This window comes from Euleptes europaea, chromosome 17 (assembly GCF_029931775.1).
Source record: "Euleptes europaea isolate rEulEur1 chromosome 17, rEulEur1.hap1, whole genome shotgun sequence".
In the NCBI taxonomy this organism is placed as follows: domain Eukaryota; kingdom Metazoa; phylum Chordata; class Lepidosauria; order Squamata; family Sphaerodactylidae; genus Euleptes; species Euleptes europaea.
Window position 1 is genome coordinate 9825093 of NC_079328.1, and position 17853 is coordinate 9842945.

The 17853-nt window shown below is 45.8% G+C and overlaps 1 protein-coding gene across 1 annotated transcript in view; it reads right to left on the reverse strand.

Moving 5' to 3' along the window:
- CFAP61 (cilia and flagella associated protein 61) overlaps positions 1 to 17853 on the reverse strand; it is a 200839-nt gene that overhangs the window by 103922 nt on the left and 79064 nt on the right. Inside the window, exon 15 of the mRNA XM_056862278.1 lies at positions 7529 to 7663. Coding sequence (XP_056718256.1) covers positions 7529 to 7663 — 135 coding nt within the window. The remainder of the gene's footprint in view (positions 1 to 7528; positions 7664 to 17853) is intronic.

Here is a 17853-nt window from a genome sequence, read left to right on the forward strand (position 1 = left end):
TTCAGGGCCATCCTTCTTTTCGTCATTTGCATGCTTAACCTTTGACCTCGCTGTGCAGGAGCTCATTCACCCTTGCTGTTGTTCGATCCAATTGACTGCAAAGAGCCATGTGCAGCCGATGAGTCTTGCTCTGGCTCTGCCCAGGCTGAGGGTTTTAGTAGGCTGGGAAGGGGACACCCCTCCATTCCCTTTTCTAGAGGGAAAACACACAGTGGAGGGGGGAGGAAGAGGAAGAAGAGTTGGTTTTTATATGCTGACTATCTCGACCACTTAAGGGAGAATCAATTTGGCTTACAATCACCTTCCCTTCCCCTCCCCACAACAGACACCCTGTGAGGTAGGTGAGGCTGAGAGCGCTCGAAGAGAGCTGTGACTAGCCCAAGGTCACCCAGCTGGCTTCATGTGGAGGAGTGGGGAAGGGGAAGCAATTGTAAGCTGGTTTGAGACTCCTTAAAGGTAGAGAAAATCGGGGTATAAAGAACAACTCTGCTTCTTTTTTGTTCCCATACTACTGGAGCAATCAATCCTGGAAGACTAAAGAAGAGGGCAGTGGGCATGCATGGACTACAACTTGCATAAAGAGTGGCCGTCCAAGAAGAGACTCTGGGTGGGGAAATGAGGCAGAACAGCTGCTGTTCCACAAAGAGCCATCCTGTGGACAATCGAAGGACCACAATTAACACATTCTTCCTGCCTGCTCTACAATGAAGCAGTGCCAGCAGACCCGAGGACGAAGCCCTCCCAAGCTGAGGAAGCTTTCTGCAATATCTTCATAATTGATTTAGCCATCTTTTTGGTGAGCAGCGGGAGAAACGACAGCCCTGAAGTATGTAATAAAGCTGGACAGCTTGAGTGCAAGCAAGAAATAATAAAGAATGAATAATGGCTGGTCAGAAACAAGAATTCAACAGATGTATGGCATTTTTATTCTACTTCATGGAACAGTTATTCTTGTTAATTCTATCACCTATTCGAGGCTTATACTCATAATTACATAATTACACAAAACAGATGGATAGCAGAATGCTCCCAGATGGTGAGAAAGTAAACAAGTTGATAATATATAAGCATTTAAGATATAATTATAAAAATAATTATAGTTTCCTGCTCTCAAACTAATTATACAATGTTGCATAAAAAAATAACACTCTTGAAGATGCACTGTGTAAAATTACAGATTTTGTCATATTAAATATATCAATTTTTAAATGAGAACAGTTCAAATGAGTTAATTTTCAGAAAACAGCAAAGAGAGCAATTAACAAAAATGTATTTTGTTAAGAGTGAAAGTTACTAGAAAAATCATTTTTTTTGTCTTCAGAGAGATTTTGACTGATGGCACTGTATGCCAATGGGATTCCAGTACATTTTGTTTTCTTTAAAAAATGCAGCACTCAGCTAGACAAAAACAGAAGTCACATAATACCTTTTATTGTGACCAACCAAAATTACATTAAAAAGGTTGTAATAAAAAGTATTACATGGCTTTTGTTTTTTAACTTTCACTTTGGAACAATGCGACTATCTATAATCTCTTTTTACTTTGATAACAGCTAGGTATTCCAGACTAATACCGAGAACCTCAGAAAGATCTACAGAAGGAGTAGAAGACATGTGGTGATAGCAGGGAAGGGATTTCTAAAACACAGGCTATCACTGTTAGGGTTGCCAATTCCAGGTTTGGGCATTCCTGGAGATTTGGGCATAGAGACTGGGGAGTGAGGGGTTGGGGGAAGGGAGGGACCTCAGGGAGGTATAATGCCCCAGAGTCCACCCTCCAAAGCAGCCATTATCTCCATGGAATTTATCTCTGTCATCTACAGATCAGTTGTAATTTTGGGAGATTTCAAGGCCCTACCTGGAGGTTGGCAACCTTAGTATCTGTGGATGTGCACATGTGCTGAGCAACTCGGGATATAGTGATGGATGCTGACACTGGTGTAACTTCAGTGTATCCTATGCAGTGCAGAAGTAATTAAGAAATTATGTTAAACCACACCGAAAAACAGGTTGCTTATCTTTAATTGTACCAGTGCAGAAGCATGTCTGGAAAATTACAGTGCTCTAGGCCTAAAAATTGGTGCTCACCCCCCCCCCCCCGCCGCCCAAAACAGGGCACCAAATTACAGCAGCTGCTTCAAGGGGAGGGGCAGGCGCAGGCCCCTTCTTGCTCAGTTCCTAATCACTCTAGCTAGAAGTTTTCTCAAAGAGAAAAGAGCTAAGAGGCCTGCAGTGGGACAGAAGAGAAGGTGGCTCAAATACGTAGATGACCGCTTAAAGAACATCAATTACAGGGTCACTGTGATGTGACCTGGTGCTGGAATTACCTTGAAATTACACCAGCATAGCTTCAAGGGGGCCATGTTGTCTTCACTGCACATTCTTATACTCTGTCCTTGTATGGTAGAGCCTGTCTGTAAGGTTCTGAACAGACAATTGTTAGCAATATGCTCTTTCTATGTGCATTAACAGCCACAATTGTTTGTGAAAAGTGTCCTTTTTCTAGTGTTCCCATCATCAAAGTTCTGACCGATGTGCTTTCAATGTGAGGTCAGAGCAATGCAGCCCCATGCACTGTCATCAGAGACATGGATGTTTTGGCACTGGTTCTCATTGGCTGCAGCGCTGGTTTGACTCTTGTGCTTCCGAGTAGCTTTGTAAGTGGGTGAGGCAGATACACATCAATTCACCTGCAGCCCCTCATCAGTGCAAATAATGTCCTCTGGGGTTGTTTCAGGTCAGGAAAATGGCACAGGAGAGAAGCTGAAGCTTCTTCTCCCCATGTGCCGTGGTCCTGATCTGAAGCAGGGCCCCATACACTTGGGAAATGAGTTACCAGAAGGGACCTTGCAGATGATATATGACTGACTAATTCAAAATCAGATCAGGGAACTCAGATGCAACATGCTGAAAACCATAACATATAGTTTGGCCCTTAGAATTGCTCTGATAGAGGTTCAGTTATACATAGGGCTGCCAGCCTCCAGGTGGTAGCTGGAGATCTCCTGCAATAACAATTGATCTCCAGGCGACAGAGATTGCCTGGAGAAAATGGCCGCTTTGGCAATTGGACTCTATGGCATTGGAGTCCCTCCCCTCTCCAAACCCTGCCCTCCTCAGGCTCCACCCCAAAAATCTCCAGGTATTTCCCAACCTGGAGATGGCAACCCTAGTTATACACAAGAAAAGAAGTGAACAATAGGACTTAGAGTTTAAGGGCTTATAGAGATTATCTTTTTGAGCATAGAGAATGATGTTCCCTGAATCCACCCTAGCCTTGACAATAAATGTCACAAAATAAATGTGTGTGTGTGTGTGGAAAAAATGAGAGCCATGTTTGTTGCAGGATGACCATGGAATTTTCTTCTAATAAATTTTGAATCAGACCCTATCTGTTCCAGGCTCTTGGAATTCTGTGAACCTTCCCATGGACACTGGGGGGAAAGTGTGGGAGGTGGTCTGAATCGGCAGTTCCACTAGACTTACGGTCACTTTTGCCATGACTGCACAACCCTGGGACTGTGGAATTGCACACATATGTACACCCAACCAATTTCCTCCAGTGGCCTGATTGCAACCACATTAAGAAAACATGGTGATTTTTGCTGAACAACCCCCCCCCCACACACACACACACACTGCAAACACCCACTATGTTGCTCCTTGAGGCCTGCTAACTCCCCTGGAACAAAATATCAGGGGGCTTGAGTGGACTGCAGCAAGGAACCCAAACCCACCCACATATCCAGCAGACATAAAACAGCATCATGTATAGATTACATATTCCTAGGAAAGAGTAGCAATATGAACATTAAAGGAATTAAAACTCACCCAATCTGGATATCTGACCATGCTCCAATAAGTGTCGAAATAGAATTAAATCAGCAACAAACAAAAAGATCCTGGAGGTATAATAATTTAATAATGGCTAAAGAAGAGGATAGACAATATATGAAAGAGCAGATAAGGCTGTATTTTGCGGAAAACAGAGGGACGATCTCTACTAATATCTTATGGGATGCTGCAAAGGCGGTGATAAGGGGGTATTGTATAAAGAAAGAAAAGAATATAAAAAGAGAGTGGCACTCAAAAAGACAATTCAAAATCCAGGAAATCCAGGAGGTTACAAAGTAAACAAACGAACAAATATAACCCCAGTTTACAGAATCAAATAATAGAACTTAAAAAACAACTAGAGGCTTTAGACTCAGCAACACTATGGAAAAGGGAAGTTATGGTGAGGAATGAATTCCAAAGAAATAGTATTAATTTAGCAAAAAGACTGGCAAATTACTTGAAAAATAGGAAGGAAAGACAAAGGGTAAAAAGTATAAAAGTAAATAGCCAAACAACACAACACCCTAAAGAAATTACGGAGGAGTTCCAGTCTTTCCATAAAAATCTATATAAGAAGAGGGACATAGTAGATTTTGAAGAAGACATTAACACAACATTGAAGGAGCATGAGAAAGTTAAAATGGGAGAGGATATCACATTGCAAGAGATAAAAGATGTAATTAAAGAACTGAAAAAGGGTAAATCACCTGGCTTAGATGGGTTTACAAGTGAATTTTATAAGGAAATGGTAAAGGTTCTAGCCCCAGAACTTCAGACGGTGTCAATGAAGTCTTGAAGGATAAGAAAGCCCCAGACTCATGGAGACAAACAGAAATAATAGTGATTTTAAAACCACAAAAAGACCCTGAAGAGGTAGGCTCATATAGACCCATAAGTCTTCTTAATCAAGACTATAAGAACTTTGCAAAAATAATGGCAAATAGACTAAAGAAGGCTATCCCTAATATAATAAAAGAAGACCAGTACAGATTTGTAAAAGATAGGAACATAGCCCACCCCATTAGAAATATAATAAATGCCCTGCAACATGGCCAGCGAAAAAAACTGGGCCTCCTAAAACTGGATGTATTTAAAGCTTTGACACCCTTTCCCAAGAATACCTGTGGCAGATTATGAGTAAGTGCGGGATAGGGAATATTTATATAAATGCAATTCAGGAGATATATAGAGACGGAACAGCATGGTGAATGTTAACAACGATCACTCACAAGCCTTTCAGATTCAGAGAGGAGTTCGTCAGGGCTGTCCGCTTTAACCACTCTTATTTATTATAGAGATAGAACAGTTAGCTGTAAGGATAAGAAACAGTGCAAGGATAGAAGGCTACAAGATGAAGAAAGAAGAAATGAAAATCAATTTATTTGCAGACGACATCATAGTTATCATGACAAACCCTAAAGAAGCGATAAAAGAAATAAAGATTATACTAGAAGATTTTGAACGCTGCTCAGGATTAAGAGTCAGTATGGCTAAATCAGAAATTATATATCTCAATGTGAACAAAGATGGAAAAAAAGAGATAAATAAAATTACAAATATAGGGATGGGAGCTAAAAAGTTTAAATATTTAGGTATAGTACTACAAAAGAATATTAATAGAATTCCGGAGGTCAATTATAATATGATATGGAGAAAGATAGAGAAGGATATGAAAAAGTGGAGAAATAAAACTCTAGGTATTTCTTCTAGAATGAGAAGTACTAAAATGTTCTGGGTGCCTAAGTTAACGTATTTATTTCAGACGATACCGCTAGGAATTCGTACAAATAAGTTAGAACAATGGAACAGAATGATAAGAGGGTGGATATTTGGTAGTAAAAAAATGTATAATTCAAAAAAGGTTGGTATATAGCCATAGATCAGAATTGGGTTGGGGAGTCCCCGACTTGAAAGGGTCATAATAACTATTCAAGTAAAGTCATTATTAGAGATAGGAGAAGGAAGCGACCAGAAATGGGTTAGATTCGAAAACAAATGCAACATTAATTATGCATATTTCTCCCAAGAGCTTCAAGGAGAAATATGCCACCAAAGACTGTATTAATTTGTTACTTCGCTGAGAAATGAACACACACACCATCTTTTTTTTTTAATTCAGGATGCTGCACTGACATCTATAAAATAGCTAATTAATAGAGTGACTGAAATATAAAGAATACTGCTCCATACTTCCTTAGCTGACACAAGGCTTAACGCCGTGGCTTTTCATCGCACACATGGTCCCAAACCCGCATTCGCCAAGACAATGGGGAACGCAAGTGAGAACATTTACAATGGAGAAGCCAGTAAGGATGCATGCTTTGTATCCAGACAGGGCTGCTGACTGAAGGGGAAGATAGATTGTTTATTTGCGGCCCTTGGCCAGATAAAACAAAATACATGGACTAAAATGGTCTTACCGACAAAGATTTACAGTCCAAGTCTTAAATCACTTTAAAAAAAATAACAAAAATTAAAAAAAAATAACATCCAAGTTACATCTGCCATTTGGACTAAGAGACTACTCTGTGGCAACGAATTGTCATTGCAGTTGTACAAAATTTTGCTACCTGAGAGGTGATTGAGGGATTATCTCCTTATAGGAGCTTTTCTATCTTTTCTCTTTCCCTGTCGGGTCCCATTCTCAGTATGAGGGGCTCAATAAACTTAGAGCGGGGTATAGTGTAAAAGTTACAATTCAGGAGAAGGGAAATAAAACTGCTGGTCCCCAGCCACCCTGAGACAGGGGAGCAGTGGAGTTGGGCGAGACAGGTGATTTGTTTTCACATGCTTTTGGGGCTGGGTGATGTGAGAGAGAGGCCTAGTAGCAATCTTTGCCTGGGGGTAAATTAGAGCTAGGGACTACACTAGAACCAGAGATGTCCCTGTTCAGCCACTCCTGAGCTTTGGTGCTGACCTCAGGAAGCACCCTATTATGCCTTTCTGCCCAGTTGCATCTGCTGCTCCATACAGCTGCAAATCCACTTTACGCACCATGTTTGAGGAGGAAGAAAGCTTTACACACACAAAAATTCTATGCCGAAATCATGTGCAGGAGGGAAGCAACGGGAACACAAAATCCCACACATCAAGCAAGCCTGTGAAGAGCCCGATGCTTAATAATCTACTGGTGCAATCCTAAACAGAGTCACACCCTTCTAAACCCATTGACTTCAATGGATTTAGAAGGGTGTAACCCTGTTTAGGATTTCCCCATTAATGTACTGCAACAGACTATGCACCTGCTGCACATACTTGGCCCCAGCTCCTCGCCCTGACAACACACACACACCATACCCTCTGCTGGGGAGGCTGGACCACTTCCCCCCTATTATGGATCCTTCAGTTGACAGATGAAAGGACAGGGCAGAATCACAAGGGCAGGTCTGGATCCTGGGAAGGATCAAACTGCTAGATAAAATCATCTGTATTGTCAATCTGTTAATTTTACATAATGACATCCCTATTTCTAAAGTACATACTGAATAATTTAAAGGCTGCTGCTTGCAAATCCTCAATTTGAAATGCAAGCTTAGAAAAGCCCAGGCTGACTCTGGAAGGGCAGGAGCACCAGGTTCAAGGTAATTAAGAAGCAGCCCACCAACATTAAGACAGTAATGTCATCCCATCTGCCAAATCCTACATTTAGCTGGAGCTTTGCCTTTTGCTTCCTGCTGCTTCTGTTACCCACCTGATCCTTAGAGACCTGCTTTGATGGAGCATTTATGCCAAGTTTTTCCAGAGGATAGACAATCTGTCGTCTTGGTCGCACGGGAACCATGTAATGAAGGGCAGATGTCAGGGAATGGGCACAGGGATTCTGGAACTGAAAGACAACAAGCTATATTTTAGCAGAGAGAATGTCAGAAGAGTGCATCGCAGATGTCTGCAGCCGGGCTCTGTGAAGACAAGAATTCTTTATCCCCTTGATTAAATCCAAGAGAAATATCAGCAAAGAAATAAACATGCTTAGAGCAGAGGAATGGATTGCAGCTAATTCCCGACACTAATGAAGATAATTATGAGAGTAATTGCATTACTATCTCAGTGGGAATGACAGATAAACAAGTGGTTTGGTTTATGGGATTTTGCCGTACAAGTAGCTCCCCTGGAGGATGTATTCCTCCGCTGCGGTCATGAATCATCTTCACCCGACCTCACTAAGCAGTGTTACATGTTTGCTGTTTGCCTCCAGTTGTTTGGCAAACAGAGGGTTAAACATTTATATAGGGGGGAAAAGCATATGGATTGTCGCTTTCATCCAAATGATGAATGTTAATGAACTGGCATAAACATGAAGGGGGGAGAGCCTCATATTTCATCAATGTATCATTAAAAACTCCTTTATCACGCCACAAGTTCAGCTAAACAACACAGCAGGGAAGTAATAGTTAAAAAGAGAAAGCAGTAATATAAAACAAAGGATCCTGAAATGTTTCCAAAAGTCGGTGCCACATTCAAACTGTTGTTAAAATAGAGACGATATGACACAAAACAAACAAACATAAGAACATCAGAAAGGCCCTGCTGGATCAGAACAAGGTCCATCAAGTCCAGCAGTCTGTTCACACAGGGGCCAACCAGGTGCCTCTAGGAAGCCCACACAACTGCAGCCGCAGTATCCTGCCTGTGTTCCAAACAAAAAATGTCCTCTTGTGAACACGAAGTCTTACCAGCCTGAATCTAGCACAGGCTTCAGAGTTGGAAGGTAGGCAGGATCGGCCATGGTTAGTATTCAGATGGGAGACCTAGGGCTGTCAAAAAAAAAAAAATTCGGTACAGTTCGGATTCGGCCGAATTTGGCCCTTGTGGGTTCGGTAAGTGCCGAAGTCCGAACTCCCCCACTTCAGATCCGTTCAATTCGGCGGGAATTCAAAGTTCGGAAACAAATTCGGCCGAATAAAGCCATTAAAAACACAACCGCGCCTTTCCGCGGCTCTGGGGGGGGCATTTTTGGGCTTAGAGGTCCCAAACTTTTGGCAGAGCTTCAAAGGACGTTTATTGAAAGACTCCCCAAGTTTTGTAAAGATTGGGTCAGGGGGGGCTGAGATATGGGCCCTGAAAGGGGTCCCCCCCACCCTTAATGTTGTGCATCTCTCAGCAGAGCTTGCCGCCCACGCACAAAGCTCCCAGCCCGACAACAGCGGAGAAATTAGCAAAACAACTGCAAACACAACCTTGTTAAACAACACCTTTGCAACACACAACTGAAACCTCCCCCCTCAAACCAGGGAGCGAGAGACTCGAGGGGGAACACACACCCCAGGCAGAACCGACGAAAGCCCCCTTTGGCTTCCCCCCCACCCACAGAAACTGCTCCATCCCCACACACACACAGACTCTGCTTTCCCACACACACACACACACACATGATAAAAAATATAGATTAAAGCCCCCAAAGGGGTCTTACTGTGGCTGTCTTCTGTTCCATCAGGACGGGCTGTAATCCAAGATGATTCCAATTAGGCACGGAACGTTTTGCTCTGGAGAGGAGATGCACACAGGATCGGATCGGCTGCCCCATTCATCCCAATAGGGGAAAGGGGAAAGAGGAAAGCCCATATCTCGGGACCCCCTGACCCAATGTTCACAAAACTTGGGGGGTTCCTTAAGAAGCTTAATCTAAAGTTCCAGTGAAAGTTTTGTGTCTGCACCCCCAAAAATGCGCCCCCTGCAGCCATGGAAAGAGAAAAGGGGGGAGGCGATATTTCTGCCCCCACTGAACCCATCTTTACAAAACTTGGGTAGTATCTTAAGAATAATTCACTGAAGCTATGCTAAAAGATTGGGGGCTATATCCCCAAAAAAGCGCCCCCTGCAGCCACATAAATGGAAAAGGGGGGGAGGGAAAAGGGGGAGAGCCCATATCTCGAGACCCCCTGACCCAATGTTTACAAAACTTGGGGGGTATCTTAAGAACACTGGTCTGAAACTCCGCTCAAAGTTTGGGATTTGTACCCCCAAAAATGCGCCCCCTGCAGCCATGGAAAGAAAAAGGGGGGAGCCCATATCTCGGGACCCCCTGACCCAATGTTTACAAAACTTGGGGGGTACCTTAAGAAGCTTCATCTGAAGTTCCAGTGAAAGTTTTGTGTGTGCACCCCAAAAAATGCGCCCCCTGCAGCCACAGAAAGGAGCGAATGTGCACAAGCACCCCACACACACACACGAGGATTTCGCTCTCTCTCTCTCTCTCTCCCTGGCCGGGCCGCACATCAGCTGATTCCTCCAGTACTCAATCCTGACTGATTGGCCAGAAGAAGACCCAGCTTGCCCACCGATTGGCCGGGGGAGGAGAATGCTGCTTACTGACGGTTATGCTGCTTACTGACGGCCGAATTGGCCGAATTTATTCGCGAACTCCCAAACTCGCTGAATTCGGCCCCCCCGGTTGCCCGCCAGTTTTGAGTTCGGATCCGTCCGAACAGAAAAGCACCGAATCAGGGGAAATTCGGTTGATTTTCAGTTCGGACCGAACCGAATTGACAGCCCTAGGGAGACCATCAAGAAAAACCAGGGTTGAGATGCAAAGAAAGGCAATGAACCACCTCTGCTTATCTCTTGCCTTGAAAACCCCATACACAATAAATAGGGACACAATAAATAGGGAGCAACTTGATGGTACTTAATTATTTATTAATTGTTATTATTACAGCAAGCCTTGCTAGTGCGCTCTTATTTCCTGCACAGTTTTCCCCATTTCATTTTTACGTCAATTAACATCACTATGGTAATATTTCAATTCATGAAAAGCAACCTGCTCCAATGTGGCTGAGTTTTTCTAAAAGGATCTGCGAATGTTCACGACCCAAAGGAAGCCATAGCCAGGATTTAAAGGTCTTTGTATGTTGTATCTGGGCAGGCGGGGGGAGGGGGGCTGTTATGGCCTTTCTTTTCACCATAGACAATTATGGGCTGAGGCATGAGTGATATATCCAGAATGCATGAAATTGGCAAAGAAAACCCATCAAAGAAAGGAAGTGTTTCCTTCTAATAAACAGGGTTCTTTTGATCCAGTTCCATGCCTACAGAGTTTAGTCTACTTTCCTTTTAGAAAGAACACTTCAAGTCCCCTTACCTAACCACGTTTGGTGATCCTTGCTTCTTCACACATTACACAGGTTAAAGGTGAGTACCCACTGTGTGTCAGATGTAACACAATTGCACATGAGTTTGTGGGTTCTCCCAATTCTTGTGTGTATGGTGCCTATTTAGGATAAGGACCATGATGCACATGGCAAAGGGGCTTCAGCCTCCTCTCGCACCATTTTCCCAACCCAAAACAGTACCAAGGTGGTAATATTGGGCCTGCTCTTGAAACACATGTGCATCCCAGGGAATATGTGGGGTCCCCCAAAATGCACCCCAACCCTGCAACTGCTGGGAAAATCATAATTAGTTTGCTGATTCTCGATTACTTCTGGTCCCCAGGCTTACAAAATGAATCAAATGAGTGAATTTAGGAGGGAATAGGAGTGTGTGCTTGTACAAAATCCAAATTCAAACAAAACTAATAATTGAGTCTTCCTCAAACTCTCTCAAAACTGATGCCTACAGGTACCTAATAATGGATGCAACATATGTGAGAGGAAGTTAAGTTTGGTGAAATAAGGATTTTAACATCTCTGTTCCTCTTTGTTACTGAGATGGACCATAAAAAAGTTGGACTATATGCATGGTATGGAGAGAGTGGACAGGGAGAAGCTTTTCTCCCTCTCTCACAATGCCAGAATATGGGGTCATCTGCTGAAGCTGGAGGGTGAGAGATTCAAAACAGATAAAAGGAACTAGATGACCCTGGTGGTCCCTTCCAACTCTATGATTCTATGGAAGTATTTCTTCACACAACGCATAGTTAAATTGTGGAATTCCCTGCCCCAGGATGTAGTGATGGCTGCCAACTTGGAAGGCTTTAAGAGGGAAGTGTGCATGTTCATGGAGGATGTGGCTATCCATGGATACTAGTCAAAATGAATACTAGTCATGATGCATTCCTATTCTCTACAGTATCAGAGGAGCATGCCTATTATATTAGGTGCTGTGAAACACAGGTAGGTTGCTACTGCAGTCATCTTGTTTGTGGGCTTCCTAGAAGCACCTTGATGGCCACTGTGTGAACAGACTGATGGACTTGATGGGCCTTGGTCTGATCCAGCAGGGCTTTTCTTATGTTCTTATGACACAATGCTTATAAAAACAAATGTTGCAATGCCCAGGTGACACTGTTCCATTATAACTAATTTCTTAGCAATGGTATCAGGGTGACCATATTTTTGATAGACTATGCCACCATTTGGCAATTTGTACCATTCTTTTACGGAAATGAGACTCCACGTTGTTCTTACTGAGAAAAGTTTGTTTACTCTTCATTAGGGTTTACCACTCAACTAAAAGGTTTCAACATTTTCTGAAAGCATATATCCTAGATAAAAGTTCTTCATAACCACACTAAAAACTGGAAACAGTTCAGTATTCTTTCTTTTATTATAAAGGAGGGGGAGGAATGGGATGGATCTCAACACACGATTTCTTGGTTAGAAGAAATAAAATGCCTATTATGTAAAACTGAAGGTTGGGCCCAAGAATATTTTTTAAGTGGAACCATGGATCAAAACTTCTTCCCTGAAGATTTTGAAGAAAAAGTTGGAGAAAGTTGGAGCTCTTGCCAATACCGGTGTGTTGGCTACAGAATATCATGACCAGGAAGTGGGCTAGGTTAGACAACCAACTGAGATTCTTCTAATTTTATGATTCTGTACTGTTCTTGAGTGGCCCACTCTGCCATAAATACAGCAGCAGCACTCCTGGCCTGTATCCATCTTTCTGTGCAAATAATGCAGTTTCTCCACTTTCCTCTCCATTCCTGCAACCCATCCTGACCTTCAGAATGGAGCCTTGTGTACTCACCTTGACGGCTCCTTCTGTTCTGGGTTGAAGGGCATCTTGAATCGTGGGTATTACCATCACGTGCCCAGGGAGGCAGGACCAAAAAATTTCTCTTCCGTTTCCTGTCTCCCTGGGTGGGAAATCCAGTTTACGGACTCGCCGAGCTAAGGAGACAGGTAAGTGTATAGAAGGCAAACAACACCACTGCACATAAACAAAACAGTGAGCTCTATGAACAAGAACAACAACGTTAACAGATAAGGAGTAATAAGGAAAGAGCCACAGCGCATGGCGGACATAGGGAGTGTCATAATGGAATTATAAGCTGCTGTACAAGCTGAAACTCGGTTCCGGCCCCCTACGTGTACAGAGCACCTCGTCTTGGACCTGAGAAGGACGGGCAAGATGCCCTTCAACCCAGAACAGAAGGAGCCATCACGGTGAGTACACAAGGCTCCATTCTCGGTTCTGGGTTGGAAGGGCATCTTGAATCGTGGGATATCCAAGAGCTATACCCCGGGGTGGGACTCAGGATCAGTCCAAGACCTGCTCCAAGACCCTCCTACTGAAGGCTGCATCAGCGGATGCCCTGGAGTCAATTTTATAATGCTTGACAAAGGTAGAGGCCGTCGACCAGGTGGCTGCCCTACAAATTTCTTCCAGGGGAGCTTGTCTGCTGAAAGCTGCCGATGTGGCCGCACTGCGCACTGAATGTGCGGTGATTCCAGTAGGGGGAGGAATATTGCTGGCCCTATAAGCCTCCACAATGCACTGCTTAACTGCCGTGCTGATGGAGGAGCTAGGCATTTCCCCCCCTTTGTTGGGATTGGTTAGGGAAATGAAGAGGGCATCAGACTTCCTGATGTCAGCTGTGCGGCTGAGGTAGACCTTCAGCAGCCTGCGAAGGTCTAACTTGTGCCACTGCTTTTCCTTGGGGTGTACAGGATGAGGGCAAAAGGAAGGTAAATGGATTTCCTGAGACCTATGGAACAAGGAATTCACCTTGGGTATGAAGGTGGGATCAGTTCTCAAAACCACCTTGTCCCTACGGAAGACGCAGAAACCTTCCCTGGAGGAGAGGGCTCTGAGCTCAGACACTCGTCGAGCAGAAGTCACGGCTGCGAGGAAAATAGCTTTCATCCTCAGGATTCTAAGGGGCACCTCCTTGATTGGTTCAAAGGGTGGCCTAGTCAGCGCCAAAAGGACTACGTTGAGGCGCCAAGTAGGAAAGCGATGCACTACTGGTGGTCTAGTTTGTGTCACACCCTTTAAAAACGTTATGATATGTGGGTGTCGAGAGAGGGGGAACCCCTCTACCTCGGCTATAACAGTGGACAAGGCCGCCACCTGTCTACGTAAGGTGGAAGCTGAGAGGCCCAGTTGCAGGCCTTCGTGAAGGAATTCCAGAATTGTGGGGTTCCCTGGGGAAAGGGGATCTGTGGACTTTCTTTTGCACCACAGAACGAAGGCTCTCCAGGAGGTATTATAGATCCTCCTGGTTGATGGCTTTCTAGCTTCCAGCATTGTGTCCACTACTGCGGGAGAATAGCCCATCCCTAGTAACGATCCCCGCTCAATTTCCACGCGGTTAAGCACAGCCATTGAGGTTCTTGGTGGAACAGGGGGCCTTGATGTAGCAGCTCTGGGATGGCCGGAAGCTCCCAGTGAGGTTGGACTGACATTCTCTGTAGGCTGGGATACCAGGGTCTCCTTGGCCATAGCGGGGCAATGAGTATGACTGAGGCCCTCTCCTTCCTGATTTTCCTCACTACTCTTGGAAGTATGGAAATGGGTGGGAACACGAACAGGAGCTGCTGTGGCCATGGGGCCACTAGAGCATCCATGTCCTCTGCTTCCTGATGGAAGTACCGGGTGAAAAACCTGGGGAGAAGGTGGTTGTTCGCCGAGGCAAAGAGATCCACTTTGGGCCGTCCGAACCTCTCTTGTATCGACCTGAAGATGGACGGGTTGAGGGACCATTCCCCCTCGTCTAAGACCTGCCGACTCAGCCAGTCGGCCTGCGAATTTAGGGCCCCGCTTATATGCTCTGCGGAAAGAGACAACAGGTTTAACTCCGCCCAGAGGAGAATCGCCTTCACCTCCTTGTGGAGACCGGGGGACCTCGACCCCCCCTGCTTGTTGACGTATGCCTTGGCCGAGATGTTGTCCGTCCGGACCAAGACATGTTTGTGTCGAATTACGTGTTGGAAGTGGAGTAACGCTAACTGAATCACCCTCAGCTCTAGCCTGTTTATGTGAAGCTTTCTTCCTTTTCGGACCAGGATCCCTGGGCTACCAGGGACTGACAGGTGGCTCCCCACCCTTCCAGGCTGGCATCTGTGAACAGCTGGATCTGATCCTCCACTATGAAGTGCATTCCCTTGTTGAGGTTGCTGCTCTTTAGCCACCAGGTCAAGGAATGCCGGAAGGCTAGGGATAGAGGGATTACCCTGTCCCTGCTCTGCGTGATAAGGTCCTGATAGGGACGAAGTAATATCTGGAGTTCCCTTGAGTGGAACCTGGCCCATGGTACCGAACTGATGCAGGCTACCATTTTCCCTAGCAGTTTGGCTAGGCCCATGAGCCTGCCCCAGTGGGAGCCTACGGTGGCCTTGACTAGAGTCTGCAGTTTGTCTGTCTTGTCCTGGGGTAGAGTCACTAAGTTGTTGTGTGTGTCTATGATGACCCCCAGGTGTTCCAGACTTTGTGAGGGGATCAGGTGGCTCTTCTCCATGTTCACCAAAAAACCGTGTGAAGTGAGAACATGGATCACCCTGGAGCTGTGAGTTAGAGCTTGCTCCTTGGAGCTCGAGCAAATCAGGAGGTCGTCGAGATACGGAAACACAGTGATCCCCTCCTGGCGAAGCAGCGCTACCAGCGCCACCAGGATTTTGGTGAAGACGCGGGGAGCGGAGGTCAACCCGAAGGGGAGGGCCCTGAACTGATAGTGGTTCCCGCTGTAGCAGAACCTGAGAAATCTGCAATGGGAGCGATGAATTGGGACATGGAGGTATGCCTCCTTCAAGTCCAGGGAAGTGAGGTATTGGTCCGATTGGAGAGCTTCCAATATGGATCGAAGAGTCTCCATGCGGAATTTTCTGTAGCGTACGCTCCTGTTCAGATGTTTCAAGTCTAATATAGCTCTCCAGTCCCCATTTTTTGGGGGGACTGTAAAGAAAATCGAATATACCCCACTCCCCTGTTCGCTTTGTGGAACCGGTTCTATGGCTCCAATCCTCTGTAGATGCATGATTGCCTCTAAAGTTCTCTGGTGTTTCTCTGCCCGTACAGATCTTGGGGAATTCACAAATTTGTCTCGGGGAACGCTGGTGAAATCTATCAGGTAGCCCGACTGAATGACCTGAGACACCCAGGCGTTGGTGTAAGATCTGTCCCACACTTCGTGGAAGAGGAGGAGTCTCCCCGCTATCCCCGGGCAGTTGGCGTCACTGTTTGGGAGTCTTGGGGAACTTATCTCCCTTGTTGTTTGAGAATTGTTGATGTCCCTGGGGGGGACGAAAAAACTTGCCGCCCCCCCTGCGAGATGATCCTCTGTAGTTACTGCTGTTGCTCCAAGCCCCCCTTCTCTGGTCTGATCTAAATTGAGTGAGTGTATGGGAAGACCTAAAGGTGGGAAAGGAGGAGGAGGATCTCCCATCCCTTTTAAAGGACCTGGGGAGTACCTTGTTCTTATCTTTATTCTCCACTAGAATCCTTTCTAGCCTTTCCTCGAAGAGTTTCCCCCCTGAATAGGGATAAGACATGGTTAGGGTCTTGTTCTTTAATTCATTCTGCCATGGGCGAATCCACAGTGCCCGTCTGATGGCGACACTGGAGGAAGTGGCCCTGGCTGCGAAGGACATGGAGTCTAGGGATGCGTCTGCCATAAAGGCCGCCGCCTTGAGGAGTCTGTTGAGCCCCTCTGTCAGCTTGCGATTGTCCCCGGTGTACAGCTGTATAATCTTTCTGAGCCATACTATGGAGGCTCTTGCCATGATTGAGGTTGCCGCCGAGGCCTGAATAGCCAGGGTGGAAGCCTCATGCACTTTTTTGGAGAGGATTTCAGTTTTCCTATCGAGGGGGTCCCTGATGCTTCCCATCCCATCCTCAGCGGGTAAATCCGAAGAGTGGATCGCTGCCACAGGGAAATCTATGAGTGGTAGTCGAAACAGTGACGTGGCCTGTGGCACCATTGTGTAAAGTTTTTTAATATTTGCTGAAAACTGCCTATTTGCAAGGGGCTTGTCGAATTCAGTTTGGACTTGAGTCTCGAAGAATTCTGGGAAGGGGATTTCCCAGACCCGGGGTTTGGTGCTGGGAAAGAACTCCCTGGCCCCCTTCTTTTTGGTCTTTGGTTTGGGATCAGCAATGGGCTCTGGATCCTCATTGAGGTCTAGAGCAATGAGTGCTTTGTTTAGGAGGGCCTGGAAGTCCTCTGCTAGGAACAGGAGGGGATGTTGTTCCTCCAGGAGGACTGGAGTGTCCTCGTCGGAGTCAAATTCTCCTTCCTCCCTAGTTTCAGGGTCAGAGGCCACTGATAGGTAGTCCTCAGAGGCCTGATAATGCTGCACAACCGGTTGCGATTTCATAGCTGCCTTGGTGCGCCACTGGGAGCTGGGCTGACCCCCTAGTTCCCCCCCCTTTCTTGGGGATTGGTAGAATTAGTCTGAGGGGGGCTGATTCCCTGGAGTAATGGGGCCATGGAATCCCTAAAGGCGTTCATCATTTGTGCTTGCTTATCAAGCACCCCATTAAACCGGCTAAACACCTCCCTCCTGGTAACCGGAGCCTCAGGCTCATCGCTGAATACATTACCCCCTCCGTTGGAATCGAACTTGGTCGAAGTACTTCCGATCGCCGGGTTTCCCAGGGCTGGGCCCGCGGTTTGCGCCCGGTTGCGCCCCTTGTTGGCTTTGGCGCCATTTTGGAGTGGCTCCTCAGAGCGCACCCTTTTTGCTGCGGCCGCCCCTTCGGAGCCGGGCGCTGCGTGGCCGCCACTTCGGCCGCTAACCAGATCTCTCCTCCTCCGCCCTGTTGAAACAACGAGGGCCGGGTCCTGGTCTCCCTCGGACAGGAGGTCCAAGTCCCTCCTGCCGTCCGCCATCTTGCCCGAGGGGCGAAGAAGAAACG